The sequence below is a fragment of the Vanacampus margaritifer genome, chromosome 18 (assembly GCF_051991255.1).
Source record: "Vanacampus margaritifer isolate UIUO_Vmar chromosome 18, RoL_Vmar_1.0, whole genome shotgun sequence".
In the NCBI taxonomy this organism is placed as follows: Eukaryota; Metazoa; Chordata; class Actinopteri; order Syngnathiformes; family Syngnathidae; genus Vanacampus; species Vanacampus margaritifer.
Genome location: NC_135449.1, coordinates 3307201 through 3332918, shown reverse-complemented (window position 1 = coordinate 3332918; position 25718 = coordinate 3307201). Strand labels below are relative to the sequence as shown.

At 39.4% G+C, this 25718-nt stretch overlaps 1 protein-coding gene across 3 annotated transcripts; it reads left to right on the top strand.

The window, feature by feature from the left end:
* The first annotated feature begins 164 nt into the window (after positions 1–164).
* katnip (katanin interacting protein) lies at positions 165–25620 on the top strand. 3 transcript variants are annotated; one of them, XM_077550906.1, is made up of 30 exons: positions 165–297; positions 766–890; positions 1209–1337; positions 2254–2342; positions 2533–2708; positions 4465–4571; positions 4636–4740; positions 4892–5044; positions 6073–6313; positions 6435–6566; positions 7434–7576; positions 7741–7847; positions 10232–10331; positions 10428–10637; positions 11602–11739; positions 13301–14057; positions 15144–15902; positions 15969–16177; positions 17287–17362; positions 17441–17618; positions 18655–18820; positions 19233–19402; positions 19480–19544; positions 19632–19742; positions 19853–19992; positions 20086–20187; positions 21929–22089; positions 22321–22347; positions 22593–22678; positions 23967–25620. In XM_077550906.1, exons 3-30 carry the CDS (start codon positions 1317–1319, stop codon positions 24023–24025), a joined length of 4788 nt encoding a protein of 1595 aa, XP_077407032.1. In that variant the 5' UTR covers positions 165–297; positions 766–890; positions 1209–1316; the 3' UTR covers positions 24026–25620. The 3 variants fall into 3 exon arrangements, with proteins under 3 accessions (XP_077407032.1, XP_077407034.1, XP_077407033.1); XM_077550907.1 differs by having other exon boundaries at positions 166–297; positions 4468–4571; XM_077550908.1 differs by lacking the exon at positions 22321–22347.
* Positions 25621–25718: the final 98 nt, after the last annotated feature.

Genomic DNA, 25718 nt, shown 5'->3' with positions numbered 1-25718 from the left:
TGAGGAAGAGCATTATCTATTTAGTTTACATCCACAACGGTTTTATTTCAGACCTCGTTTTAGCCCTTCGTTTATATAAATTGTATTGATTTCTTAAATAATAAACAGTGTTCAACTTCTGGCTGTTGACGTTGGACGTGTTTCATTTGATGGCTTTAGGGGGGTTGTGTCTTCGAAGCATGCGTCTCTCCTGATTGGTGGAGAGCCATCCTGGTAACCAGGCATCACAACATAGCGGACACATGAGGAAGAGCAGCTAGCTAACTGCTAAGCATTTTATTATTTATTACCTCGACGGTAAGTTATTATAACTACATTTTGACGGAAGTGTTGACAGTTTGTATACGGAATGCGTTCAGTTTTCGTTAGTCATTCGGTGGGCGCTAGCCGGCTAGCATCTCAGTACGTTATTAGCATGTGCTAACTATTTACGTTACCTGTGTTACTGTTTTAACATTCCCTGCGCTTTATAGATACATTCTTCGAATTAATAATATATTGGCCATTGCTAATGTGTGTCGCAGTTTCTAATTTGGTGCTTTGCACCGCTTTTATTGACAGTAGCGACAGTTAGCTTGCTAGTTAACCCAAGTGCCGTATATTGTGTTCGTTTTCAGCGTATAATGTCATTTAATATCACATTTTGGCCCATATTGTGTAGTTAACAGACGTTGGTGTCCCGTTGCTAGATAAGGACGAAGAAAAATATTTTGTGGAATTATTCGTAACCTCGGGGTGATGTTTTTCATCTGGATCCACCTGCAGCATTTAGCAGAGGCGAAAAAAAGAAGATACCAGCTTTATATAATTTGAAGAATGCTCGACTCGGCTGGAAGATGGATGCGACCTGAAAAATAACGGGTAGCACTTTGCAATCGCTGAAAGGAAAGGTGGGTTTTAGCCACGAGTGGTGGCGTTCTGGAGGCATTTATGACAAGTGTACGATATAATGTTAGTATAAAATAAGTATCAACATGTGTTCCAGTCCAAATCCACTTCAAAAAGAACACGTAATTGTAATCATCACGTAGGCCTATAATAAAGGCTTCTCTACAGTGACACGTGGTTGCATTCACCGAAGCACAGAAATTGCATAATCGTAAAACCATTTCAAAAATGCATAAATAAAATGTTTGCCCAATATAGATTCCCATTGCTGTTAATAAGCGCTCGTGCAAGTTAAGGTCTTTCCTCGTTGTGTATCCAAGGTCAGGAGGGGCGGTGGTGTTTGCGTTTTCCGAGTGGTGCCCGAACGCACCACGAGGTTATGTGGACACAGCATCTGCTTCACTGTCCGCCGCCGCCGCCGCCGCCGCATGATGGACTATAAAAACGAGGTAGGCCACGTTCGCTTTGCGTAGTGTCTCATCAAGCCAAATTCACAGCCCGCCGCCTCCTTTTTTACTCAACACGTCACGGAGGAGAGGAGGTTCTTTTCAATTTCAGCACTTCTGTTCCAATGCTTTCCCTTAGTATCTGAACTGCTGCCATTTAACCACTATTCTGTGTTCCTCTTCCCTGCCTTGCTTGCCTTCTGCTCTCTGCTTTTTTTTTGACAGATGCAGTAGCCTGTAGTAATTCGCAAGTAAGGGTCTTGGGATTTTCTTCTTTCCTGCATGATGGTGCATGCATAGAAATGGATGCCCCTTCCCGATAAAAGTCACTAAAACGACACATTTTGGAACCCAAACAGTTTTTTATTTTTTTTACAAGATCACATTAATTTCACATATATTGAGGTCCATCTTTACTGAAGTTTTCTAGATGAGCACCCACTGAAAGTCCATGTTTGTAGCTCATTTTATTCCCTCGGAAGGCCATAAAGATTTTGAAGCATGAAGAATTCCGAAAAATGTCTACACAAAATATTTTTTCATGCAGATTAATGTTAGTAAACAATGTCGACGAGACAGGTTGAAAGAGTCCGTAATCGACAGAGAATGTTCAAAGTTAGGGATCATTTCATGCAATTTTTTTTTAAATTAGCTAATTCAAAATAGCCCACCACCACTAGATAAGATGTATTATAATGCTCCCTCAAGATGTTTTATTTTGAAAACAAAAAATGCCAAATCTAGTCCAACAACTAATATAAGGCTCTTGGGATTTTGAAATCACAGCACACATTTTTTTCAGCAGGTCCTCGTCTAGAAAACGAATATTTTTCCCCCCAAAATAATTGACATTGCAAAACCAATATGGTGTTTATATTAGCCTTCTTGACATGTCTGTGCATTGTGCGTGCCCTTGAAGGAAACTGAGGCGTGCCACGGAAGGAAGCTCACTCCCGCTGTAGACGACAACGTGGATGAATATTTAATCGAGCTCCAGCAAAAAAACAGGTGAAGTGTGAGGACGGGCTCTCGAGGAGGACGCGTGTTGGATTTCACAGTGAAGATGCTTCATTCTTCTGTGACTTATAGTGCTTGGTTAACACTGAAAGCAGTCATCGCCTCTTTTGTTTTTAGAAAGATTACATTGGAAGGTTTGTGAGATTGTTCGGTGCTATATAAAATTGTCTGTGGTCCACAGGATCCTGAATCGCCTCAAAGCCAAAGGCCCCAGAGAGATAGAACTGGAAAGACTCGAACAAGGCTTTTCCATTTATTTCAACGGAGCCAATGCCGAATCCTGCAAGAGGCAACACAAGAGCCCCAACCACAAGCCTGTCACCTCCACGCCTGTTTGGAGGACTCCGTGCACAGCAGGTTTGTAGTTTCCCATAAATATTCACTCTGCGAGTTTTTTTTTTTACATACTTACTGTAATGCCCTCACATGTGAGAAAGGAGAGCCTCAGCCGCAAATGCACTTTTCAGCCGTTAATAACTTATGAAGAAGCTGCTGTTAGCCGCAGTTCACGCCCACACGTGCAGAATCGAAGACCGTCACATGCCATCCCAACAGGCCCCGCCTCTTAAAGGCACGTGCGTGTACATACACACGGCAATATAGCACAGTATTTTCTATGTTCTAATCTAAACTTCAATTATATATATATTGCATTATAGGATTTTTTAAATTTATGATTTAACATTAGAACGGGTCATATTAACCCAAGAACATTATTATGCAATTCATCGAATTTCAATTATTTTACTCCACAATTACAAAATCAGCATCATCATAAAAAAATATATATATATTAATACAAATTTTTGACTTGTTTAAATGTATACATTTGCACCTTTTTAAAATTGTAACTAATTTAATAAATTTTGTTAGTTACAGTGTTTCAAATAATTTTATGTCTTAATATTTTTTTAATTAGTTTTTTTGCGTTCAATCATTTTCTTGTTTTGCACCAAAAAATAAACGATTGCTCTACTGCACAGTGCACATTCTGCACTCCAACTTCAAGTTTTTGACAACATAAATAAATAAATATTATTATAATAAATATATTTTATTATAAAATTCAGTTTGGTCCAAAAGGAACTTACATAATTATAAGTGTTTCTCATTTTTTAATTGGTCTTAATATTTTTAAATGCTTAAAAATGTTCGTTTTGTACCAAAAAAATAATTGTTTGAATAATCGTTATTTTAATTATTGCCAAAATGATCGTGATTATTATTTTTTCCATAATCAAGCAGCAACAACTATAAAAAAAAAAAATAAATTTAATGGTCTCGCTACATTCGCTGTCATTGATCCCTCTTGTGATGAACAACAGAATTACTTTTTTTTCCCCCTGTTTATTGCTCTCCTTTTTTAAAAAAAAATAAAAAATAAATTAAAAAAAATTAATAAATGTTTTTTTTTTTTAAATATGTATACATATACACACATATATATATATATATATTTTTTTGTATGTGGGTGAGTATGTGTATGTGTATGTGTATGTGCGTGTGTGTGTGCGTGCATGCGTGCGAGTGTGTGTGTATTCATCAGTTCACCTAAAGCCCATTAAAAAAAATCCCATACTAATAATATAATATAATAATAAATTGCCAAATGCAGAAACATCAATGTAAGTTATCACGATGAACAACAGAATTACTGAATTAAATCAAATTGTGTGTCATCTTAGTGACAATTTTTTTTTTTTTATCCACTACTGTACATTAGATACAGTTCAGATATGTAACTTTTAATTGAAATATATTTGAATTGAATCTTTTAGTAACGTCGGTTTTCAAACGTTTACTTGTGTACACATTTTAGATACCATCTGTTTAACACAAATTCAATTATCAGTTATTAGTGTTGCGTAATACTAACGAATTAACAGTCTGTATGACTGTTTCCATTCCCCATCAAGTTAGCGTGCGTCCAGTCTCAACTGAATAAACGATAGTGACAGTTCTAGCTGCCGGCAGCTTTTCCATGCCCCCTCGTATGCGCCGCGGACCATCTGCATGCATAATTGCAGCGTTCCCATCTGTGGCGGGCGAACGCCGCGTCGCACGCTCTTCATGTTCCCCTTTTTTTTTTCGTGCCGTGACTCATCATCATCAGCAGATGTCTGTCGGAGCGCCCACCAGCCAAGTGAAGATTTGGAGCCCGGCCACAAGCGGAGGAGCCACACCGCCCCCGGAAAGGTCCAGAGGAAAGAATGGACGCAGGTATTGATCCACTATCGATCCCGTTTGCTTTGAAATCAGAAACTTAAGCTTTTCCGTTTTCAAGCCGGATTCCGTCATAATACGAACAGAGGACGGACCGAGTTTGAAGATATGCCCAGAAAAATGCTACGCTGATGATTTTGAGACGTACGAAAGCGTAAACATGAAGGTAAGAAGCACACAATGTCCACCAAGCTCGTGTTATGTATTTTTTGAGGGGAGGGGCCGCGTGTCAGCTACAGCTGCCTGCACAATTTAGCATCTCTCCATCTCTGCCGTTTACCCCCCCCCCACACACACACACACACTCACTCGCGCAGAGCTCCGGCCCGGACTCGCCTCGCGCTCCCCGCTCCCCGAGGGACACCTGTGCGCTTTCGCACCCCTTCAGCTCCAGGCCCCAGAACCAGGCGGGCCAACCGGGCAGCCAGGAGCACGGCGAAAAGGTGCTTCTCAATCTCGAGGAAGTCAAGGTCAGTGCGAGGGAGGCTTCAAGTACAAATGCTGAGCATTGATTTTTTTATTTTAAATTACTTTTACTCCCTATATTTTAAAAAAGCATTTGTACTTTGTACTCCTTTGTCAAAATTGGCTTTTTTTTCCCCCCACCAACATTTGACTAAAAACAATATACAATGGATATAAGTCTACACACTCAAATGCCACATTTTTGTGATGTAAAAGAATGAGACCAAGAAAATTATTGTGAAACGTTTTAATGTAAACTTTAACGTGTCAAACTCAACTGGAAAAAAAAAAAATCGAGCGGTCAAGTCAAATTAAACAACTGAAACAATGTTGTGTGCACACTGCTTAACATTCGTGGTCATGTTAAATAACAATCAGATTTAAATTGCTTCCAATTAATCCAATGCAATGTTTTTTTTCTTCTTTGCAGCATTTTTTTTTACCATAACTCATTTGCTCCCAAAAACGTATAAATATGTTCTATTTTAAATATTACCATGCTCCCAAAGACATATTTATACTTTTTTTTTTTTTTAATGCTAGAGGATACAGAAGGCTTTGCTGCATTTTCTAAACTGAAGAGAATGCTTGAAGCAATGGTAGTCATTACAAAAAAACGGCCAGCAGGTGGCAGCAGAGTGTAAGAGATCAACCAGGGCCATGTTGCAAAAAAAAGCTCTTTCCCCCACTGTTTTAAACAGATTTGTGAATGATGAAACTTGGCTATATTTTAATGTTATTTGCTGCAAAACGGAAACAGATAGACAGATATACTTTTTTTCCTGATGAAAGAAGAGACTCTTAATTTTTCTTTTGGTAGGTTCCATGTTTTTATAGGAATAGAACACAATATTCTGTGGGCCTTGCAAAATCGTTCAAAATCCAGTAAACCAGTCAGGAGCGAAGGGGGTTGCTTCAGCCAAAATGGCTGCGAGTGAATGAGTTCATCTTTAAGCATTTTTTGTGTGTATTTTAGCCCAAAAAATAGTTCATAAGTGCACACGTATATTAACGGGCAACCTCTTGTATTCAGGTTTTAAGGCGCAGCCTGGAGAACAGCATGCGTCGGAGCAGCCGCGGCTCGGCGGGAGAGGAGTCAGACGAGGAGTGGGTGGAGGAGCAAATCGAGCGCGACGAGAGCACCGAGAGTCTCGACGAACTGGGACTTCCCGTCTCGTCCTCCAAATCCTCCTCCAATCCTCGGCCCAGCAGCTCACACAGCCATTTTGACCCAGCCAACCTCATTGTCCTCGACTTTGGGCCGGCGCCTAAAGGTGGGTGTCACCCTTTTTAATAACTCCAAAAATATGTTTTTTTTCCCTGATGTCCTGTGATTTGGACATTGACAAATCCCAGCCAACATTAACAATACTTTCTTGTTTCCACCGATTTCAGGTCGTAAGCTTGAGCGTTCATTGTCTGCAAAGCGAAAGGAAAACAGTGACTCCTTCGTACCCGCCAAGCCAATGCTGGTGAAGAGCAAAACGTTAGATATGCCGCCTTCAAAAGACAGCTGGGGTAGTCCGAGTAAGTGTTTCGCTTAAGCATTTAACTAGCATCTAGTCTGTTGTGCTGCCCCCAGGTGGACACCACAATGAATGACCAGGGAATTGAAAAACAAAAAATGTGGCTGAAAAAATTTAATTCTTTATGTTTGTATTAAGTGCAATATCACAGAGTGCTATTTTTAAACTCATTTGCTTCCAAAAACCAAAGACGTATTTATGCGTTTTTTCCATGTTTTTTTTTTTTTTTAATGCAACAGCATACAGAAGGCTTTGATGCAGCCTCTGAACTGAAGAGAATGCTTGAAGCAATGGTAGTTATTACAAAAACGGCCAGCAGGTGGCAGCAGAGTATAAGAGCTCAACCAGGGCCATGTTCCAAACCAACTGATTTACTCACAGTTCTAAACAGATTTGTGAATAATGATGAAAATGAGCAAAACGGATAGAAATATTTTTTTTCCCTGATGAAAGAAGAGACTATTTTTTTTGGGTAGGTTACATGTTTTTTGTGGGCCTTGCAAAATCAGTCAAAATCCAGTAAAACTGCTGAGAGCGCAGGGGGTTGCTTCAGTGAAAATGACTGGGAGTGAATGAGTTAGTATAAAAATAAAAAAAAAAACATTAAAAAAAAATTCTCCTTGGGGTATCTGGAACGGATTAATGGCATTTCCATTCATTTGAATGGGGAAAGATGATTTGATGTGAGGCGGAACAAATTAAATGTCTCAAGGGTCTACTGTAAAACCCAAATATAACTCTTAATTCTTAGGTACTACAACCACTTTGTAAGAACTTGACATTCGAAAATGTAACCATATCTCTATACTTGTAACAAAAAAGGATGTGCAAACGCTCGGCTTAATAACGTAAATGTGTGTGTTTTGAGGGTCAGCAAGTCAGGCTGAGCGGCCCCTGTCAACAGCCAGGAGGGCTTTCACTGAGGAGCAAGACCCGGACGAGGTCGCCCGTGGGGTGTGCGAGGCCATCCAGAGGGAAAACCAGAGTCCCGAGCTTTTCTCTCGCAGCACGGTCAGCGTTACGCCCACCGACCGTTATGACCTTCTTCCCACTGTATCCTAGCATGTGGACGATTTTAATCCAGTGGCAGATTTGGCTGGCAACTAACCCCCCCCAACCCAAAAGCTTTGTGCTTGTGTGCGTCTGACTCTTCCATTCTGCTTGACTTGATCCAGGGCAGAGGGCAGCAGATGATGAACGGCTTAGTGCATCGTCACAGCAGCGACAAAGAGGAGAGCAGAGTCACCGCGGCCATGCAGAGGATCACACTCATGGGCTCCAGGTGGGTGCAAAATAAGCACACAAGTATGGGTTTGTATTCTAGCCCAAACTTTTTGTAATTATGGGACTGCTGAAAGCAGCACATATTACTCTCCACCCTAGAAAATCCCCAGATTTTTCCGCAAAAATACGGCCCGTACCGTAGATCGCACCGGGACAAATGAGGTATCAAACGATGCGGCTCGATCTGACTCGGTGCGGCATTACTTTTCTAGGAATTCCGAGTTACCATGGCGACACAATTCCCAAAAAACTCCCATAGGAAATGAATGGAGAAAGGGGGGACAAATTACAGATCAAGCACCTTTTTCCAAGACACGCTGCGCGCGCATACGTTAACCGACCGATATGAATTTTAGCTCATTTTGTAGCAATTTTTCCCATCTTTAGCTCAGTGTCGAAATTTATTTTAAGGAATGAAAGCTCTCCCCACTGTGCGGGTTCAAAGACAGTGAGGGAAATAGCCTTCTATTACACTCTGTGGAGCAATTAGGCTTTGAGTGGCGGGAACCAAAAAAATCTATTTCCAAAAGTCAAAAGTTTCACTTCAACTCGTCACCATGGCCACAATCTTTGCTCACTAGACATCAAATTCTCACATTTTGTAGTGACAAGTCTCTTCTTTCAGACAAACTAACTTTTATTTGGCTAAGGTGTCATTTAGTACCTTTATTTTCACTTTAAGCGAGGAGAAGTCGGACTAACTTGCCTATCTTTTCCATGTTAAGACTTTGTTATTATACATTATTAGGGAAGAAGTGTTTTTTTTATCATAAGGGAAACCATGAATAATAAATATTAAAGAAATAGCCCCATTTTTTGAAGAATGTTTTCAGTAAAAAAAAATATATATATATATATATATATATATATATATATATATATATATATATATATATATATATATATATATATATATTCAATGCGTTTATAATATACGATGGCATATTAGGGCCACCGATAAATATCTATATTTTTTTAGAGCTGGGATAATATTCCTATTCTGAGAAAAAAAAACTCACAAATTCAAAATCAATATTTGTGACATTATAAAGTAGCAAATTTACGAGAAATAAACTAGCATATTTGCAAGAGAGAAAAAACTCTGAAACTTGCTCACTTGGTTGTTTGTGCCAAGTCACAATTCCCAAATGTGCAAAATGCGAACGGCGGAAGAACTCGTTAAATGATACTTGTCGGTCAGGTTTTCAAATAAGGAAGCTAGTAATTGCTTTAGCAGTGATTAACCATATCATATCAACACGCACTGCCTCCTCCATACAATGGCACAAATATCGGAGTTTATTTCTTGTAAATTTCTTGAGTTTTTTTCCGCAAATCTGTCACTTAATAATATTTGTAAATATTTGAGTTTTTTATTGTAATTTTTTGAGGTTTTTTTTCTTGCAAATTTGCCACGTTATAATGTTGCAAATGTTTTTTTTTCTTGCAAATTTGCCACTTTATATAATGTTACAAATATTTAGTTTTTTTCTCGTAAATTTGTGAGATTTTTCCCCACAAATATGTAACTTAATAATGTTGCAAATATTTGAGTTTTTTATCGTAAACTTGCGAGTTTTTTTTCTTGCAAATTTGCCACGTTATAATTTTGCAAATATTTAGTTTTTTTCCCATAAAATTGTGAGATTTTTCCCCACAAATATGCAACTTAATAATGTTGCAAATATTCAATTTTTTTCTCATAAATGTATGATTTTTCTTGCCAGTTTGCCTTTTAATAATGTTGCAAAAAAAATAATAATTCTAGTCAATTTGTGAGTTTTTTTCCCCCGCAAGTCTGTCACTTAATAATGTTGCAAATATTAAAAAAAATCATGTAAATTTGTGAGGTTTTTTGTGCAAATATTTGAGTTTTTATCGCAAATATTTTAGGGGTCTTTTCTTGCAAATTTGCCACTTTATAACGTTGCAAATTAAAAAAAAAAAAATCTTGTAAATTTCTGAGGCTTTTTCCAGAAATCTGTCACTTAATAATGTTGCTAATTTTTTATTTTTTTTTCTCGTTAATTTGTGAGTTTTTTTCTTGCAAGTTTGCCACTTTATAATGTTGCAAATATTCACGTTTTTCTCTCTGGATTTGACCTAATACGCTGTTGTTATAATGCCCGACAATTATATATTATTATATCATTTGAATGAGTTATTAATTTTTTGAAGAAAGTTTTGAGTTAAAAAAATAACTCTGTATGGTGAACGGACCCCTGTTTGAGAATGAGTATTTATAGTGATCTGATACATTTTGCCAGTTGAAAGCGTGCTATTTATAGAAACTACATGAAACTGAACGTTTTTTTGCCCGACGACGACGATGATGATGATGATGGTGATTTGAGAGAGCACGATTGCCATGTTGTGTTTCAGGGAGCAGCACAAACTGCTGAAAGCCTTGGAGGAGCTGGAAACTGCTCCCGCCCCCTACAACATTCCTCAGGGTGTCAAAACAGACTGCAGCAAACCGTCGGTGAGTCCCAAAAGCCGCGTGGTCGAACCTCCCTCGCCAATAATGCTGAGTCAGGAGTGCTTCAGAGCGCCTTTTCTGCGTGTGTTGCCACGCCAGCCGAGGCGGGCGGCGTCCGAGGTGCCCCCCGCTCTGTACGTCACGATGGAGCTCCTGTCCAACTGGGGACACCCGATGCTGGTGGGCCTGACCGAGCTGCAGTTTTTCGGCCCCGGAAACAAGAAGCTGTATGTGTCGCCGCATGACCTCGACATCAGGAACGCCGACTATCCCGGGAATCTGGCGGCGCTCGTCAATGGCAAGCCGAAGGTCGGTCTTATTGTCTCACTTGGACACAGTCTGATTATTTTTCGGGGTGTGGATACTTTACTTCCCTTCTCCCCCCCCCAAAAAAATGGATAAGATTTTAGATGTATAGATTCTAGGTCACATTGATGGTGGTAAAAGTTTAGAAAATATTTTTTTGTTATTATTTTTATTTTATTTTTTTGAGAAAAAAAAGGGGGGTGTAGACTTTTTATATAGATTGTATATTATAAGGTTGCATTCAACAAACTTATTTTGGGGGGGAAAATCTAGGGCTGGGTTTAAAAAAATGAATAATTGATATTGAATCGATTTTCCTTTCCCATCCTGATATTGATTCATAAAACCATTAATCTAAAAAAAAAAAAAAAACTATTTTTTTCCCCTATAAAATCATAAGAAAATAGAATTTTAAAGGCCATTTTGTTTTCCTGAAATGCACTGTTCACATTAATTTTAAAAGTATTTTCTTATATTTATGAAAGACCAATACAAAATCTTTTTATTTTATATTTACAATAAGAAAATATTTTCATCTCATCCCTTGCTGATGCCAATGTTTGTGTGACATTTAATTGGTTATGACACTAAATCATTTAAGCAGTTACCTCCTCCATAAAATGTAACTCATTCACTCCCAGCCATTATCACTGAAGCAACCCCCTTCACTCCCGACTGTTTTACTGGATTTTGACTCTTTCTTTTTTTCTTCAAATATGGTGTACAAAACATGGACCTAACACCCACCAAAAGAAAGATTAGAATCTCTCCTTTCATCTATCTGTTTCCGTTTTGCAGCAGTTAGCATTCAAATATTAGCTACGTTTCATCATTGTTCACAAATCTGTTTAAAAGTGTGGGGAAACTGTGCTTTTTTTTGCAAGGTGGCCCTGGTTGATCTCTTATACTAGGCTTTTTTGTAAACACTACCATTGCTTCACCTGACGTTCACTTGATTTGTTTACAGACGACCAAGGAGCGCCACATGTGGACGTGTCCCTTCCACCCTCCCATCCAGCTCTACTTCATCATCCGGAACACGGAGCGCGCCGCAGACTTTGGCATATCCCGCATCAAAATCTGGAACTACAACAGAAGCCTCAACGTTAGTACCTTTTTTTTTTGCTTCCCCCCCCCACCCCCCTCGAATTGCGCTGCCGGGCTTTGGATGGAAACGAGTGGATGACCTTACCCGAATAGTTACGTCAGGCTGCAGTTCTTTTTAAGCAGTGGCTGGCTGGACTGCCACTCAGTCTGTCCAAAATGTGGAGCACAGAGAGATTAGCCTCGAAGATTAGTGTAAGAGGGAAACGTGGGCTTGTGTCCTTTCATCCTCGCTGTTGTTCTTTCAGGCGTACGCGCTGCCCCAATAGAGATTGTTTTTTTTGTTTTTTTTTGCTTTGCCGTATTAGAGATTCTTTCCTAAAGTCTGGCAGATCCCGAGCGGTAAGGAGATATGGGTGGGAATGTTTTAGCTTGACCCGGGGGTTTGTGCGGGTCCTCCGCCAGGAGGATCAGTCGGATTTAAGATGGGCGTCGGCCATGCCGTTATCCATAACGGCTACTTAGTGCTAGCTTGTGAGACTCGTTCAGAGCATCTATTGAATAGATGTAGTGCTGTCACTATGGAATATATATATATATATATATAAGCATTTTTTCCCTAATTGCTGTTTATTAACCAGTAATTGTTTGTTATTTCGTACTTCGTATTCATATAGTGATTTAAAAAAAAAAAAAGGTGGGGGGTGGGGTGTTGATGTAGTACTATGTTACCGATTTGGTCATTGTTTTCCAAAGTTAAACACAACGGAAATCAGTGAACAATTATTGCAGATGTGTTGAAATCAAAGGATTTGGACAATTTTGAATAAAAAAATGGCTCCAAACAATTAAAATAGTTGTCGATTAATTTGATAATTGATTACTTGTCAATTAATTAATTAATGCTCTATATAGATGTATTATTTAATACTGCTACTGCTAAGTGCTATTATGGGGGGGGGGGGGGATCCATAGTCAGTTGAGTTTTATAGACTTAATGTCCAGTTGTTGAAGATTAATTGCTCATCTGTTTGGAATGTTTAAAAAATAATAATTAAAAAATTATACCTTAGATGCATGTTTTGATTTTTTTTTTTTTTTTTTTTTTTACACTTAACAGCAAAAACTGGGCTTAAATATTTGGGGATAAAAAGTCATTAAATGAGTAATATATTACTTTGATTACGCATAATTTAAGTTTTACATACAGTAGGTCACCTAAAAAAAAAAAAATGCCTGACGTCTTATCTGCAATTATATAGGGCTGTTCAATTAATCAAAATTAATTTCCAATTTCAATTATTACACTCCTCAATTACAAAATCGTCATCATCGTAAACAAAAATAAAAGGTTATTAATACAAATTTTGAGTTGTTGCACTTTTTTTTTATTTTAAAATGACAAATTTGGTCCAAAATTAACTTTCATGATAATAGTGTTTCAAAATTTTTTATTTGTCATAATATTTTTAAATGTTTAAACGTTTTCTCGTTTTGTACCCCAAAAAAGAAGAAGAAGTGTATTTATAGTCAATCTGTCTTGTTTGGATTTGATTTTTTGCAGTCTATATAAAAAGCGCCTCTATAAATAGAACTTTGAGGGCTTTTCTTTTTCTTTGCAGGAACTTGACATCGGCGCACGTCACGTAAAGCTGTACCTCAACAGCACGCTGGTATTCGAGGGCGAGCTGCAGCGAGGCTGCGGCAATCAGGTCTTCGACTACAGCAGCACCGTTGAGCTCCAGGACTTCCAAGCTTCGGATTCCTTCTTTTCCAGCCCGTCGTCTTCGGGATACAATCTGCGCGGGGCCAGCCCGCAGCGACACGATGACAGCGGCGCGCACCAGCACCTCGCTCCGTCAGACGCGTCCGGTCAGGCTGTGATGAACCCGCAGGAGAGCTCGCACGCCCCTCTTCCTCCCATCTCCGCCCGGCGTGCCTCAGCGCAAAGAAACTCTTTGGACGATCCTGCCGCGCCCGCGCCGCAGACCGTCACCATGCAGCCGTCGTCGTCGCGGATGACCCCGCAGTGGCTGCAGCCCCTGAAGAGGGCCGCCCCGGAGGGCTGCGAGGCCAGCCGGGAGAGACCGCGTTGGCTGGTGCCTCAGCAGCCGCCCGCCGCCGAGCCCAAGTCGCCGCCTTCTGCCTCCTCCTCCTCCTCGTCGTCGTTACTCCCGGAGTTGCCGTGTAACCCCGGGCGGGTGTGCAGGGGAGGGGAGAAAGCGGCCAACGGGGAGCAGTGGAAGGCCGACTCCCTGGACCTCAACTGCGACCTGCTGGACGAGCTCGGGGAGCAAAAGCACGAGCGGCCCGTCAGCGGACGAAGGAGCTCCTTAAGAAATAGGCAGCCTGAGGAGCAACACATGAAATCAAATGCAGGTGGGGATTGCTCATTTGGAATTTTGGATCTACTTTTTGTGACAAAGGTGGGGAAACATATACTCACGTTGGGAATGCTGAAAAGCTGATTTGAATGCGTGCGCTTAAATCATTTCAGTGAAATTATAATGCATTTCCTTAGCATAATTGCCATGGATGTATTTGCAATGTACAGTCGAAGGTGGGATTCGAACCTGCGACCTCCTGGTTACTGGACAATGTGCGCCGAAGTGGGTGTGGAGAGTGGGACTTAAAAAATTAGATTCAATGTCTGTCCCATTGAAAATGAATGGGGAAAAGTTGATAATTAATGTTAAATTGTGCCAATACTGTTAAGTAATGTGAAATCAGACGATATATAACCTGGGAGGTGTGGATTTTTGAAGCAAGTTGGAAATTTGAACGGTGTAAATCGGAAGTGTTACGTGGGAGTTGTTACACGGCATAAATAAAAGAATAAAAATCACAATAACATATGTGGGAATGCTTCAGCACCACAAAAAATTGTTACATTGTTAAAACTAGACGTACTGATTCAACTCTTATATGTAAAAAAAAATAATAAAAAAATTGTTGTTTTTTTTCGCGAATTAAAAATTTGGACTAACTTTTTTAAAATATTTAGTTATATTTTTTTATTTAATTCATTTAAAGAATATTTGATCAAAAAATAAAAATGTAAAAAAAATTATAGTAGTTTTTTTTAGCGAATTAAAAATTTGGACTGACTTTTTTATATTTAATTCTATTTTTATTTAATTCATTTAAATATTTTATCAAAAAATAAAAATAAAAATGTAAAAAAATATATAGTAATTTTTTTTAGCGAATTAAAAATTTGGACCGACTTTTTTATATTTAATTCTATTTTTTATTTAATTCATTTAAATATTTTATCCAAAAAATAAATATGTAAAAAATATATAGTAATTTTTTTTAGAGAAATAAAAATGTGGACTCTGACTTTTTTATATATATATAAAAAAAATTGTAATTAATTTAAATATTTTATCAAAAAATTAAAAAATAAATATGTAAAAAAAAAAAGTTGGCACACCTACTGTATATCGTTTGTGTATTCTGTAGAGGCAACAATGTCAGCCAACGCCAGCAGGAGGCAGCGCACCCCGAGGCCTTTGGGCCACAGCCACCGGGACGACACCCTGATGGAATCGTGGGACTCCCTCACCAAGTTCAACCAGTGCCAACGCGGTCGCATCTCCAACATGGGCTTCGAGGGCGACATATTTGACGACTTCCAGCAGCAGCACAGCCGAGGCTCCCCCGCGCTCGCCGCCAACCCCTCGGCCGCTCCCACCAGCCCGCCTTCCTCCTCCTCGGCCACCCGGGGGGCGGGCCCTGACTGCGATTCCTTCATGGAGCAAGAGGAAGAGTTTGAGATCCCCGTTCTCCCCAAGGGTCAAAGGTTGCTCATCAACATTCTGTCCACCTGGGGGGACCGCCACTACGTCGGCCTCAACGGCCTGGAAGTGTTCAGCTCCAGCGGCGAGCCCGTGCGCCCCGCCCACATCAGCGCCGACCCCCCGGACATCAACATCCTCCCCGCGTACGGCAAGGACCCCCGCGTGGTCACCAACCTGACGGACGGCGTCCATCGCACGCAGGACGACATGCACCTGTGGCTGGCCCCGTTCACGCCCGGCCGGAGCCACACGATCTTCCTGGACTTCGGACACACATGCCAGGTCGCCATGATCCGCGTGTGGAATTACAACAAGTCGCGCATCCACTCTTTCCGGGGAGTCAAGGAGGTGGAGATGATGCTCGATGGGAGGGGCATCTTCAGGGGCGAGATTGCCAAAGCTTCTGGGACTCTTTCGGGAGGTATGGAATATTTTTGTTTGTATTGTTTCAGTGTGATTTTTTTTTTTAAATCTTATTTGAATTCAGGATTGGATCAATTCGGGGACACGATTCTGTTCACGACCGATGATGACATCCTGGAGGCCATGTCCCGTTTCGATGAAACTTTCCTCGGGGACAGCGAGGGGTCGGAGAATCCGGTGCGCGAGGAGGAGCTGCACCGACCGCGCACTGCTGACGGAGAGGGAGAGGAAAGACCTTTCACACAGGCCGGCTTCCGAGAGGAGGACCTCGCCGTAAGTATTTGCCTAATATGACAAATATGTTATATGTGAGCTCACTAGTCTAAACGTGACATTCTGATTAATATTACGTTTGTGGAATATGAGTTATGCAGCAAAATCCAGCAGTTTTTATCCATCTCAGGGGGCGGCCATTTTGCCACTTGCTGTCGACTGAAGATGACATCACAGTTGCTCAGGTGACAACCAATCATAGCTCAGCTTCAGAAATCAGGTGAGCTGTGATTGGTTGTTACCTGAGCAACTGTGACGCAGGGTTATTATAGTTTGGGAATTTTTATTTTAGTTTTGAGTTTGTCTGTTAGTTTTCATTAGTTTTTGTTTTGTTTTTTAAAATGTACTTGTGCAATATTTAACTCATTCACTGCCATTGACGGCTATAGACGTCAAAAATTCATTTGAACTATTTCTATTAGTTTCACATTTTTTCCCACTTTTGTTAACTCTTTGACTGCCAAAAACGTTAAATAACGTTTAGTAAAATCCTATGGAGGAGTGCCAAAGACGTTAAAAGACGTTTTTTTTTAAAACACAGGTGAAACTAACCATTTTCTATTGTTGATTACTGAAAAACGGAATAAGGTAGAAACAAACTTTTTTTTCTGATGAAAGATGAGAGTCCAATCTTTCATTTGGTACTATATGTGTTTCCATAGTCCAAACACATAATTTTGTGGACCTTGAAAGATCAGTCAAAATGCTTAAATCGGCTGACACCCACGGCATCCCTTTTCTGAAAACGTCTGGCAGTCAAAGAGTTAACAAGAGTATGAAAACTTAGAAAAAATGTATTGTACATTTAGAACAGATATCAAATTTGTGATTAATTCACAAAATTGTTTTTTGAATTTTAGTTTCAGTTTTTTTTCGTTAACTAAAATAACCTTGCTGTGATGTCATTTTCACGGCAAAATGGCCGCCTTCTGATATTGATAAAAACTGGTGGATTTTGCTGCTAAACTCATATTTCGCAAACAAAATATTAACCAGAATACCGTATTTAGACTAGTGGCTTTTCCCGCGATTCAACATTTCCCACACACAAAGAAAGACCAGGATGATTTGAGGCACAAGAAATATTACGTGATCTACTTTTTTCTCAGTTGAAACTTCACCTCAACGCCACTGTGAGCCAGTTGGAAAACATGGAGCAGATTCCTGGGATGTACACTGGAAAGTGTGAGTACCCATTGTGATTTTTTTTTTCTCCTTTGTCCCGATGATGACAACGTCTCGCTTTCAAACCCCCCCCGTTAGGCCTTCGACTGGAGCTGGCATCAACATGGGGCGACTCGCACCACATGGGCCTGACGGGACTGGAGGTGGTGGGCAAAGATGGCGAGGGGCTACCCTTGGACCTCGCTATCATGGCCGCCTCACCTGGGGACCTGCGTGACCTGCCTGAATACGGACATGACTCGCGCTCTCTCAAAAAGTATGTCTGTCTTTGTGTGAATACCGAAGACCCTCACATCATTTTTTATTTCGAGGACCTCGTCGTAATTTCAACCAGAGGTGGCAAATCCAGGTCCAGAAAATAAATACCCTGCCACAGTTTGGCTTTAGCGGCCGGTGCTAGCTAGCTTGCTAGTAACAGTAGCAGTAGCAGGTGAACGTGCATCATGGGAGCTAGCTAGCTAGCTAGCTGGCACCTGAGGCTAAAGCCAAACTGTGGTTTTTACTTTCTGGAATTTTTATTTTAGTTTTGAGTTTGTCTGTTAGTTTTTATTAGTTTTATTTTTTTTTTTTAATGCTTAGTTTAATTTTAGTTTTAGTGAATTTCAGTATTTGTTTTTTAAAATGTACTTGTGCGCAATATTTAACTCAGAGTTAAGCAGCAAAATCCAGCCGTTTTTATCGGGCGGCCAATTTGTTATTTGTTGTGGACTGAGGATGACATCACAGTTGCTCAAGTCTCAGGTAACAACCAATCACAGCTCAGCTTCAGAAAACAGGTGAGCTGTGATTGGTCGTTACCTGAGTCAAAAAAACAAAATGGCCGCCCCCTGAGATGGATAAAAAATGGCTGGACTTTGCTTCATAACTCATATTCCACAAATGTAATATTAATCAGAACGGCATGTTTAGACTAGTGAGGTCAAGAAATGTTTAAGGTTGACTTAACTGCTGGGTCAAAAATAACCCAATATTGGTCAAAAATTGGGCCAACTAGTTACTTGGGTCAATTTGACCCAAATTTGGGTTGTTCTGTTGATTTAAAAAAAAAAAAAAAAGGATGTTTTGTACAAATTTGGGTCAAATTGACCCAAATAGCTATTCGGTCCAATTTTTGACCAATATTGGGTTATTTTTGATCCAGCAATTTTAAGGGTGTATTAAAGTTGTCTCTGCAATTGAGTAAATAAATGCTTTTTCGGCCACATCAAATTTCCTCTGTATCGTCTGACTTTTTGCCATCGACACGTTTATACCATATTCAAAAATGGTGCGTCACTTCCCCCCCCACCCAGGCTTATAGACGGCCACAACATCACCACAGATGACCAACACATGTGGCGGATCCCTTTTTCCCACGGAGAGCCTCACACCGTGACCATCGCCTTCCCGCAGGCGCAGACCATCGCCGGGCTCCGCATCTGGAACTACAACAAGTCGGCCGAGGACTCGTACAGAGGGGTGCGACGCATAACATAACAAACCAGCCCGCTTGTTAAACGGTATCATTTAACTCTTTGACTGCCAAAAACGTTAAATAACGTTTAGTAAAATCCTATGGAGGAGTGCCAAAGACGTTAAAAGACGTTTGTTTCAAAACAGAGGTGAAACTAACCATTTTCTATTGTTGATTACTGAAGAACGGAATAAGGTAGAAACAAACTTTTTTTTCTGATGAAAGATGAGAGTCCAATCTTTCATTTGGTAGTAGGTGTGTTTCCATAGTCCAAACACATCATTTTCTATGGACCTTGAAAGATCAGTCAAAATGCTTAAAATCGGCTGGCACTGGCGACAACCCGTTTCTGCAAACGTCTGGCAGTCAAAGAGTTAAGGACAGGATTTTTAAAAAAAAAAAAAAATTTTACCTTAGGTGAAGGTGATCCACGTGATCATGGACGACCTCGCCATCTCCCCGCTGGAGGGCTTCCTCATCAGGAAAGGTCCGGGCAATTGTCACTTTGACTTTGCCCAAGAGATCCTCTTCGTGGACTACCTCCAGACGCCCACTGACAACAAGAGTGCTGACGAGTACCCCAACAAGTACGAACACATCCGCGCGCCTTTGCGTCGATATCGGAGGAATTATTTTGACACCGATTCACTCGTGTCCACTTCAGGCGAAGCGCGAAGAAAGCCGAACAAGCCAGCATGGACTACGAAGCTCCCATCATGCCTTGCGGATGTATCCTTTTGCAAATTGAATTTTAATGAATTTGATAATCAATGTGTTGTATTCCTTAATTATATATTTTATTTTTTTACCTGCCAGTCATCTTTCAGCTGCAGCTGTTAACAACCTGGGGCGACCCTTACTACATCGGCCTCAATGGCGTCGAGTTCTACAACCAGAATCACGAGAAGATCAGCCTCAGTGAAAATAGTATCCTTTAGTAGCCCGCGTGGTGGAAAAATAATGTCAAACGAAGTCATTTTCAACCGCATGTGCAGTTTTCGTTCAATATACTCGATCCGCTCCTCAACGTCCGCCAGACATCGCCGCGTTCCCGGACAGCGTCAACGTACTCGACAACGTGAGCGGTGACGTGAGGACTCCGGATAAATTGATAGACGGCATCAACAGCACGCAAGATGGACGACACATGTGGCTGGCCCCGGTGCTCCCTGGATTGGTGAGGGTTTAATTGGAAGAAAGAAAGAAAAAAAAAAAAAGGAACTTTGACTTTGGTGGGTTTTTGCGTATGAATCTTATTGTTTGCATGCAGGTGAACCGCGTGTACGTCATCTTTGATCAGCCGGTGACCGTATCCATGATTAAACTGTGGAACTACTCCAAGACTCCACAGAGAGGAGTTAAGGAATTTGGGGTGAGCCTCGTCGTCATGTTATGCTTTTTTTTTTTATGTACCACAACAAGTCGTCATATGTTTGTTACGGAAGAGGATTAAGGCCAGTGGAGAGGGAAAATGAGGGTTGGCGGGATTCTCACTTTATTCTCAGAATTCTGGCTTTAAAGCGGGAATTGTGACTTTAATCACAGAATTCTGCACTTTATTCTCAGAATTAAGTCAGAATTAAGTCAGAATTATTCTCAGAATTAAATCAGAATTATTCTCAGAATTAAGTCAGAATTCTGACTTTATTTTTAGAATTCTGACTTTAAAGTGAGAATAATTCTGACTTTATTCTCAGAATTAAGTCAGAATTATTTTCAGAATTCTGACTTCAAAGCGAGAATTCTCACTTTATTCTCAAAATTCTGACTTTAAAGCAATAATTCTGACTTAATTCTCCGAATTTTGTACTTTATTCTCAGAATTAAGTCAGAATTATTCTCAGAATTAAGTCAGAATTCTGACTTCATTTTTAAAATTCTGACTTTAAAGTGAGAATAATTCTGACTTTATTCTCAGAATTAAGTCAGAATTATTCTCAGAATTCTGACTTCAAAGCGAGAATTCTCACTTTATTCTCAAAATTCTGACTTTAAAGCAATAATTCTGACTTAATTCTCCGAATTTTGTACTTTATTCTCAGAATTAAGTCAGAATTATTCTCAGAATTCTGACTTCAAAGCGAGAATTCTGACTTTAAAGCAATAATTCTGACTTAATTCTCCGAATTTTGTACTTTATTCTCAGAATTCTGGCTTTAAAGTGGGAATTGTGACTTTAATCACAGAATTCTGCACTTTATTCTCAGAATTAAGTCAGAATTATTCTCAGAATTAAGTCAGAATTCTGACTTTATTTTTAGAATTCTGACTTTAAAGTGAGAATAATTCTGACTTTATTCTCAGAATTAAGTCAGAATTATTCTCAGAATTCTCACTTCAAAGCGAGAATTCTCACTTTATTCTCAAAATTCTGACTTTAAAGCAATAATTCTGACTTAATTCTCCGAATTTTGTACTTTATTCTCAGAATTCTGGCTTTAAAGTGGGAATTGGGACTTGAATCACAGAATTCTGCACTTTATTCTCAGAATTAAGTCAGAATTATTCTCAGAATTAAGTCAGAATTCTGACTTTATTTTTAGAATTCTGACTTTAAAGTGAGAATAATTCTGACTTTATTCTCAGAATTAAGTCAGAATTATTCTCAGAATTAAGTCTGACTTTAAAGTGAAAATTCTGACTTTATTCTCAGAATTCTGACTTTAAAGCCAGAATTCTCATTTTATTCTCAGAATTCTTTCTGACTGTAAAGTGAGAATTCTGACTTAATTCTCAGAATTTTGCACTTTATTCTCAGAATTAAATCAGAATTCTGACTTTAAAGCCAGAACTGTGACTTCACTCTCAGAATTCTCACTTAAAAGCCAGAATTGTGACTTTACTCTCAGAATTTCTGACTTTATATTCAGAATTCTGACTTAGTGACAGAGCTATGAATTGTGTGGGGTGGAAAGTCAGAATACTCACTTAAAAGTCAGAAATCTGAGAATAAAGTCAGAATCCTGCAAACCTTTTTTTTTTTTAACTCTTCCCTAATCCTTTTCCGTAGTTTGTACATCATACGTTTTATTTATATATAAGTAATACCACATAATAATTGACGAGCCCCAAGCTTTTAATGTCAGCGTCACAAGTTTTGTGCGCTCGCGTAGCTGCTAGTGGACGACCTCCTCGTGTACAACGGCATCTTGGACAGCGTGAGCCACAGGAGCCGCGGCATTCTGCCCACGTGCGACCCGACGGTGCCGTACCACACCATCCTCTTCACTGACAACGCCTACATTGCACACCGCGAAAGGAACACCGTCATCAGGTAAGCAAGATTTTTTTTTTTTGCGTGGTTGACGCTAATTTCTTTATTGGTCCTACTGGATTTTGTCGGCGTACCTCAACATGCATGATGCCTTTTTTTTTTTTTACTCGATTTTCACATTTTATATCAATATTTCTGCATATAGAAGCCTTAACTTAATATTAAATATGTCTTTAAGCAAGCAGACTTCCCGAAGTTTGATTGAATACAGTGTGTAATTCTCCACTTTAGCCCCCATGGCAGCAGGCGCCACAAACAGTGAGTAATACTGTAGAGCGCCCCCTTGTGGTCACTCCTCACACTGAAGATTGCCCCAGTGCTTTTGAATGTCCCCTCACGTGGTTGTCCCCCCCACCCTTATCCACACTCCTAATCTGTGATCCCTCACGCCCTCCCCCCCCCCCCCCCCCAACTTCCTGTTAGATTGAGTATTTTTTTCACTCGTGATCAACAGCAGATTCATCTGATTCCGCCCCCGCCTTTGCAATTTTGTCATGTCGCAGTAATTACGTGGAGGACCAGGATGTGAAGATGACCAATGAGAATCAGATTGTCCATCACAACAAGAAGAAGCAGGCAGCGGACCCAGGTGAGTGACATAAACATGAATCTTCGTTTTCATTGCTCTGCCATTGAGTAAAAAAATTTTTTTTTTAAAAAGTCTACACACCCCCTATTCAAAACGGAACTGTATTTGCGGTTCATCAGGGTTTTTAAAAGGTGGCAGATGTGTGTTGAGTCTTAGTTACCATGATTTGGCTTGTGATAGGGTCATTATATACGGAAGTGTATTGTAGCCACTTGAAAAAAATAAAACTCCTGTTTTTCCGATTAATTTTTTGGGAAGCTTTGTTTTGTTGTATATTTTTTTGTCATTAAAAAAAAATTCCGAAAAACGTTGGGGAAATTAGTCAGAAAAACAGGATGAATAATTACTCAGAAAAACAGAAAAAAAATATTCATATAAATGGAAGGCCCAAAAAAATGTTAACAGAAAAAAAACACAATATTTGTGATGCTCTGTTTTTCAGATTTTTTATTTTTTATTTTTTTACCTCTGAGCTTCCGTAGAAACTTAAAGACTAGCTTACTAAAATGATGCTGATTGTCGATCGATTGACATGTTTGTATACTTCCCTTAACTGAGCCAATAAGTGATATAGTTGGAGGTATGCGGGAAAGTGTCCGCCATTAGCGAGTCTGCAACAAGTCACTTGGAGTTCAGAGGTAAAAAATAAAATAAAATACTATGAAAAACAGCACCAGCTTCCGTTTTTTTCCCCTTTTTTATTCCTATTTTTCAGAGCATTTTTTGTTTTGTTTTTCTGACTACCCCCCGGTACACAAAAAAACAAAGCTCGCCAATAAAATTTGTGAGGAAAACAAATGTTTTTTTTTCTTCTTTTTTTTTTTACAAGTGAATGCAAAACGTTTCCGTAATTATCGAACACGGGGATTCTGTTAAATGAAATTCCTCTACTCACTTGAAATTGGCTCCTTGGCACCAAGATGCCACTAGATGGCGCCAGAGCACTACAATTAGTGCAATGCTGTTGTTGTTCTGGCCAAGCCGCAAAGAGCAGCTTAATGTTTTTCGTGAATTAAAAAAATAAATACATTTTGATACACTTTATTTGCTTGTGTGGGTATTTTTTAAAAAAAATATAAAAAAATATTTTTCACACTAAATTGACCCTATTTAAAGTTTTTAATGGGGGGAAATGAATAACATTTATTGTTCCTGCCTTACTCACTTCTTTTTTTAAATTATACTTATTATAAAAAAAAAATTCTTCTGGGCACAGTGAGCCATGAGCAATGTTGTTTTAGCGACAAAAATGTCAACTCGTGCACGATCTTTCCTCATTTCATTTCAGCTCTCCGGCCTAAAACCTGCATGACCGACGTCGGGAAACACGGACAAAGGAGGTACTGACTTGTTTACGCCTCTGGGAGCTCCCGTCCTACCTTGCATGAGCCGCACTGAAGAGGACACGTTTTGCACTGATCACAACGGGTTTGCTCCACACACACACACACACACACACACACACACACACACGTTCAGTGTATTCCACTTTCTGGTTGGATTACTCCCATCCCTTCCCTACAAACAGAGTCAGTGGCTCCCTAAGTGCCAGGCTAAAATAAACCCGTCAGGCTGCTTTCCGCCAGCCTTATTATTAATGTGCCTGTACTTTGCCTGCGTGTAAATACATCAATATAATTAATAGCCGGTCCAGTTTCACTCACATTTTTATCCATTAATCAGCCTAGTTCTTTGCCTAGACAAATGTAATGCTATGCACACACTTGTTGGTAGCCATTAGTCATTTATAAATGTGGGCTCTTTGTATTGAATATTCATAGGTATGAAACACACATCTTTAATACAAATCCAATTCCCTCAAATAGTGGCCGCTGGGGGTGTTTAGTTCAAATGAGGCAGCATATTTGAACAAATTAATATAATTAATAAAACAGAGAAGAAGAAAAAAAAAAAACATTTATTAAATTTTTTTTTAATTGATTTGTTGTTTCTTAAAAAAAAAAAAAAAAAAAAGGAGAGCAATGATGATGTCAAATCGAATGAACAATACTGAGCTCTCCTGTAAAAATAAATAAATAATTAATAAAACATAAAAAAATAATAATGGTTCAGAAAATGGACGGATTAATAATAATAATAATAATAAATTAATTAACAAATCTAGCAAATTTTTGTGGCATTACGGCGACTTTTGCTTTAATTGAAATGAACTGACAATTAAAAAGTCAATTTTGTGAAATATATAACGGTAATTTTGATGGGATGGTGCCTGGTTAGGTGCTGCTGTTTTTGGTTAGCAAAACATCTCATCATTTAATGCTAATGCAAAAAGGGAGTTACCAATTACTCTTGTTTTTCCTCCTAAAAAAATAATTTCATGGGGGGCCACTATTTGAGGAAATACGGTAAAAGGAGCTTTGTAGTATATCATGCCAAATGCTAGCTTGAGCTTAAACGTCATGTAGAAAAGTAGTTGAAATACAAGTGACCTTTGCTAAAGTTGCGATCCAACTTCTACCACTTCGAGCCACTTAAGTCATTTGGTCGGCTCTATTCATATTTGTAAGCTTGGATTTTGAATCTCCGCCATTACAGGCGACTCCTAATATGCAGAAACGACTGACTTTTACCTCAAATTCCGAGATCTCGCACACATTTACATTTGACGTGGGGCCGTTTGTGTCATGCGATACGCTTTTCGATTCATAGCGACTCTACGGCGGCCACATGAGGAAGTCTCACTAACTGCACTTGAGTAATTAAGCCACAAGTCAAATGACTCCTTGTATATAAAATGCAAAGTCGTATGTATTTCATTTGAGTGTGTGTGATGTTGGTTATAACTCAGCATGGGGTGATGATTGTTGTATGAGTGGAATTTAGTGTTTTTTGGGGGGGGGGAACTATTTATTTTTCTAATCTTGATGCTGTATATTAAATGTAGGCTTATTTCAAAGGCAAATAAACTGTATATATGTGTACTGTATGTCATTTTGTGTATTTCAGATTATATATTTTTTATAATTACTGCTAATTTCCATTACCTTGTCTATGGCGTTCACATTATGTTAGCATTAAG

Excerpts from the sequence above, each read along its gene's own strand:
- katnip (XM_077550906.1), top strand. The coding sequence starts at position 1,317 with ATGATGGACTATAAAAACGAG. Across the intron at positions 4,572-4,635 it reads AGAGGAAAGAATGGACGCAG|CCGGATTCCGTCATAATACG; the intron begins GTATTGATCCAC and ends TCCGTTTTCAAG. Across the intron at positions 7,848-10,231 it reads ATCACACTCATGGGCTCCAG|GGAGCAGCACAAACTGCTGA; the intron begins GTGGGTGCAAAA and ends GTTGTGTTTCAG.